General features: G+C 52.3%; 1 protein-coding gene across 1 annotated transcript; it reads right to left on the bottom strand.

Annotated features, from left to right (window-relative positions):
- Window positions 1–2,782: 2,782 nt before the first annotated feature.
- LOC133752023 (ret finger protein-like 3) lies at window positions 2,783–4,557 on the bottom strand. Its single transcript, XM_062182313.1, is given in 3 exon segments — window positions 2,783–3,001; window positions 3,003–3,364; window positions 4,110–4,557. Coding segments are annotated over 3 exon segments (1,029 nt in total).
- Between the last annotated feature and the right edge of the window lie 1,443 nt (window positions 4,558–6,000).

Consider the following 6,000-nt stretch of genomic DNA (forward strand, 5'->3'; position numbering starts at 1 on the left):
TCTGCACACACGCGCACACATGCCCCTACACACGCTTTCATCTTGATCGCTCCATTTTGCTTGCTTAACCTCAGGCAGACCTATTCTGGATCCTTCCAGGTTAATTTTTCTATCTGGCTTTTAAAAATCCATTTCTTCGAGGTAATTGCTGACTTCTTCACCTTCATCAATAAAAGAAGCAATCGTTTTCCATCTTCTCCCTCCTTTCCCCATGTAGTGAGAGAAATAAATGAGCTCACCATGGTATAGATGGCCTTTATTATCACCCAGGTTAAAGATACCATCTGATGTTGAACTTGGACTTTTATTTTCTCCACTAAGGAGGGGCTTATATTCTGAAGAAAAATGCAGGAGAAGGCGGCGCAGGTCTCAGGCTGGAGTTGGCAGCCCCGCCACTGGTGCTCCTCGCGGTCCTGGGCCAGCTGCTCCTGGCTTCCACCTGGCCCAGACCCAGCCATTGCAGCCATCTGGGGAGTGAACCAATTGAAGATCTCTTCGCTGCCTTCTCTCTCTAACTCCATCTTTCAAATAAATAGAATATTAAACAAAAAAAGATTAGTGAATAAACCCCAAACCCAGGCAATCAGTTGGCCATTCAAAGTCCTCTGTTTATTTTTTCCTGTTAGTCACCATATCAAAAGTGAAAAAGATATGTTTCATAATCTTACTATTTTCCCTATGTGACAGTAAATAACATGATATGCATTTATTTTTAGAGTCTTCAAAAAAGTTCCTTTTGGGGGGCTGGTGCTGTGGCATAGCGGGGAGAGCCACCACCTGCAGTGCTGGCATCCCATATGGGCACCGGTTCGAGCCCAGGCTACTCCACTTCTGATCCACCTCTCTGCTATAGCCTGGGAAAGCAGTAGAAGAAGGCCCAAGTCCTTGGGCCCCTGCACCCACGTGGGAGACCCGGAGACCCCCTGCTCTGAGCGTGGGAGACCCTGGCTTCGGATCAGCACAGCTCCAGCCATTGTGGCCAATTGGGGAGTGAACCAGCAGATGGAAGACCTCTCTCTCTCTCTCTCTCTCTCTCTCTCTCTCTGCTTCTCCTTCTCTCACTGTAACTCTGAATTTCAAATAAATAAATAAATAAATAAATATTTTAAAAGAAAAAGTTCCTTTCGGGTTTGCCATGACTCACAGGCAGTCCAAGGGCAAGGTGACGTCAGAGTGAAAACCCTGGGTGGGGGTAGGGCAGGGAAGATTAGATCACAGGAGTTTACTAAGGGATTGGATTTAGTCTCATTCACTTCCTGGTGATCATTTGCTGGTTTTTGTCCACCGTTCTGACCCTTTCAAGTTGAGGTGAAGATACATCACGAGCTCTAAAAGTCCTGTTCGAGGCCGGGCTTTGTGACTGCTCAGCTTAAGCCGCTGCTTCTCACACAGGCATCCTATCTCAGAGCACTGGTTCAGGTCCCAGCTGCTCTCTGGAGACGTGCCTGGCAAAACAGCAGGTGATGGCTCAAGTACTTGGGCCCCTGCCACCCACATGATAAACCCCGGTGGAATTCCAGGCTCCTGGCTTTGGCTTGATCCAAATGGCTGCAACAGCTGGGACTGGGGCAAGGCAAAGCCAAGAGCTTGGAACTCCATCTGAGTTTCCTACATGAGAGGCGGGGGCTAAGCACTTGGGCCATCATCCACTGGTTTCATAGATGAGTTAGCAGGAGCTGGACTGGGAGTGGAACAGGCAAGACTTGAACTGGCAACCATATGGGATGCCAGTATCGCAGGCGGTAGCTTATTTCCCTGCACTGCTATGCCGCGTCCTTGATATTTTATTTTATTTATTATTTTTAGATGTCTCTTGTTAACATATACATTTCATTTCCTTTGGTTATATACCCAGGAGTGGGATCTCTGGATCATAGGGAGGTTCCATTTTAAATTTTTATTAAAGATGTTTATTTATCTATTTGAGAGGTAGAGCTATAGATAGAGAGAGGGAAAAACAAAGAGAAAGATCTTCCATCTGCTGGTTCACTCCCTAAATGGCTGCCATGACTGGATTTGGGCCAATCTGAAGCCAGGAGCTTCTTCCAGGTCTCCCACATGGGTGCAGGGGCCCAAGGACTTGGGCCATCTTCCACTGCTTTCCCAGGCCAGAACAGAGAGCTGGTTTGGAAGTGGAGCAGCCAGGCACCACAGGAGTCTGGATGCTTAGCCTACTACGCCACAGTGCCAGCTCCCATTTTGAATTTTTTAAAGAATCCCCCTACAGTTCCAATTTACACTCTCATTTGAGATACAACATGCTCACATCTAAGACAGTGTGGACTGCTCTGAGCAGTGGACGTGAAAAATGGAGTCTTTCCAGTTCTGGGTATTTACCCAGTTCTCTGTGCGTCTCTCTCTCTCTCTCTCTCTCTCTCACACACACACACACACATTCTACTATGAATGACAGATACTGCACGCCCCACCCCACCCCCCGTCACTTAGGAAATCATGTCATCAACTGGTCACTTACAAAAGTTTAATTCATAATCCCCATAACACAGCAGGTGCCGCTTACCAGAAATAAAAAAATAAAAGTAAAACATTGGAAATCGATCTGAGAATACAGGACTTATTTAGCAAACAAAACATAAAACCCAACCAGCTGGGGGTGACAATAGTCACTAATCATATCCTAACGAATCGCATCACGTTAGTCATGGCCACGAAAAGCTCCATACTTTTCTGCTGCGACCTTGGGTGAAATTTGCACCAAGCAGAAAGTTCTGAGGTCCAACCGCCAAGGGTTTCCTGGTCCGTGCTGCTTCGCAGTGGGGGTTTATCTGTCCTCCCTCCGCTGGTCGGAGGGGCCAGCAGCTCCCAGGGGCACAACGGAGCAGATGCTCAGGGCGCCCTGAACCCCATTAGGTGGGATTGAGAGAGCAAAGAACGGGCGCAGCGGCTCCCCCGCAGGAAGTCCCGTGAAGGTAAAGACGTGGGCTTCGTGTTCGATGCAGTAAAAGGAGACGTCCCCCACATCCATGTCCAGGAAGACCCCCCACTCGGCGTAAGAGGGAGTTTGCGCAGAGGGGAATGTGAGGCTGGGTGCTGGCCCACAAAAAGCCCCTGGCACTTCTACTCACAGTCCAGAAGCCCTGCTCCAAGGAGAGCTGGATCCGCCCTTGTCGGCAAACGGAATCCCTGCAAACCCCCAGGTCCCACTCTGTGCTCGACCCCACGTCCACCTCCCAGTAGTGGCGGCCGGAGATGAACCGAGGGGTGCCCAGGACACAGATGGACAAGTCGAACCTCGAAGGGAGCGCTGGCCGATTCTGCCTGATGGGCCCGCACCAGATGCTCCTGAGGTCATCCGAGAGGAGGAGGAAGTTGTTGGCCGTGTCTGCGTCCAAGGTCACGTCCACTGGGAAATAAAAGCAAGCGCCTCAGCTAACAGACAGGTTCTAGGCCCGCACTTCCTGCCCCAAATGTCACATTTCCTTCCCTCCCTCTCATTTTGCTTTTCCCCAAACCTGTAACTTTTCATAAAGCAACTTCCCCGGACTCCCTCCCTGGCTCAAATGTTTGGAGGCCCTGGTTGCCAGCAGGAACCCACTGTCACGTTACATTACAGACTGTGGTTACAGCCTGGAACCTTCCTCCCAGGTGACCAGAGGGTTTCCCAAGGCAGCCAGCAGGCCCCTCCAGTGTGGACCCCAGGAAGACAAATTAACGATGAAGACAATGCAAGCTGGCGCAGTAAATGCTACATTTCTGTTTCATTGTTTCACTCCGCCAGTTCTAGGTATCTAGGGCCTAAATTCAGGATTTTTTTCCAGGTTCAGACAGGTTGCTCTAAATTCCCGCTAATCTGAGCCCAGTCCCCACGCCAGCGACGTCAGCACTCCGCATCTTCCAGAACCTGCGTCCTAACTAAGTCCCCAGGTTGCGTGAGCACCGTGGGTTTTGCGAGACCCGGTCTAAGCCGCGCCATAGACGCCGGTATTTTTTGTCAGACGTCACCAGGTGGTGATTCTCCGCGGTGCGGGGGCTGAGAACCGCCGAGGCCCGAGAGCCGAGTCTTGGCGGCAGACAGTGGCTCCTCCGCGGGTGGAGTGGAGCGCCAGGTGCACAGGGGAGGGAGGGAGGCAGCGTGGGCAGGTCCTTACCTCGGAACCTCCGCATCCGGGGATTCATCTGCAGAATGGCTCTCAGCTGGGGCTCCAGCTCCTTCACCTTCGACACCAGCTGCCCCAGATGCCGATTGGGCCTGAGGTGGTTCTTCCGGGAGACCTTGGAGCAGAAGCTGCAGACCAAGCCCTCCCCGTGGGGCTCCTGCGGCAGTGAGCGGACGCAGTCGTGGCAGAAGCTGCAGCCACACTCCAGGCTCAGCGGTTGCTCGAGATAGGCCGGGCAGGAGAGACATCTGCACATCTTTTGCAATAGTTCAGCCATGTCCGCTGCAGGGGGAAACGCACACGGGAGTGAGTGACTGTTGGCCGACAGCAGTGACAAGCTGTCCAGCCACAGAGTTATCGTGACCCTGGAGCGAGACCAGGAGACGGCGGCCTTGATGCCGGTCATCAGAGGGCTGACGTCACAGATCGTCACTGGCATTGCACTGAGAAGGAGGCAGGGCCCCCGCTCACCCGGACCCCGCCGCAGGGACCGCCTGTGTGCCTGGACGCCTCACAGGACGGCATCTATGTGAGAAGCCGCATAGGAGGTCATCGCGCTGTCCCCAGGGTGACCCTAGCAACCACCTGACGGATGAACAAAAGTGCACCCTGTCTGCAGCCTTGGCCCTGAACACCGGGTCTCCCCGCCACCGCTCCTGGGCTGGAGAATCCGGGGTGAGGGATTGGCAACCCCTGGCTGGGCACTCACAGCCCTTGTTGAATCCTCAGTCACCAGACTCCCCCCAGCCCCTGTGCTGACTGCCACCTGCAGACAAGGGAGGACAGACACACGGCACAGGCATGGGCTCACCTGCTGGGCTCTGGGTTCACCTCGTCCTCTGCTGCTCCCACAGTGGCTCAGGTCTGGTGGGAGAGGAGGCACCGGTGCCTTTTATGGGTGGGAGCCCTCGCCCCTCCCTAGCCACACCCAGATGGCGTCCCATTAATCCCATCGACTTTGATTTGGTTATGGGAGGGAGGGGGCTTTTATCTCCAAGAGGTACTCTGTGGGTATGGTATTTCTTTACTACGGAAATAAGATTAAATTGCCATGGCATAATACAAAGGAGCTTCAAAACATTTATAGAAAAAGGAATTAAAATATTAATTTTGGGGGCCGGCGCCGTGGCTCACTTGGTTAATCCTCTGCCTGTGGCACTGGCATCCCATATGGGCGCTGGGTTCTAGTCCCAGTTGCTCCTCTTCCAGTCCAGCTCTCTGCTGTGGCCCAGGAGGGCAGTGGAGGATGGCCCAAGTGCTTGGGCCCCTGCACCCGCGTGGTAGACCAGGAAGAAGCACCTGGCTCCTGGCTTCGGATCGGCGTAGCTCTGGCTGTAGCGGCCATTTGGGGGGTGAACCAACAGAAGGAAGACCTTTCTCTCTGTCTCTCTCCCTCACTATCTAACTCTATCTGTCAAGTAAATTTAAAAATATATTAATTTTGAGGCAAAAGTTTTTTGAAATTCAAGCATAGTTTTTTCATAATACACATTTTCATGAACGTTTTGAAGACCTCTTATATGTATAGATTTCCAAAAAAAAAAAAAACCCACCTTTTTTGTATCAAAATAATCGTATTTTGGGGTCAGCATTGTGATGCAGCCGAAGCCACTGTCTGCAGTGCTGGCATCCCGTACGAGCACTGGTCTTCCCGGGACTAGCACTAGTTGGAGACCCGGTTGCTACTCTTCTGATCCAGCTCCCTGCTGATGGCCCTGGAAAGCAGTGAAGATGGCCCAACTGCTTGGGCCCCTATACTCATGTGGGAACCTGGAAGAAGCTCCTGGCTCCTGGCTTCAGCCTGGTCCAGCTCTGGCCATTGTGGCCATTTGGGGAGTGAACCAGAAGATGGAGGATCTCTCTCGCTTGCTCGCTCTTGCTT

The sequence above is a fragment of the Lepus europaeus genome, chromosome 23 (assembly GCF_033115175.1).
Source record: "Lepus europaeus isolate LE1 chromosome 23, mLepTim1.pri, whole genome shotgun sequence".
NCBI lineage: Eukaryota > Metazoa > Chordata > Mammalia > Lagomorpha > Leporidae > Lepus > Lepus europaeus.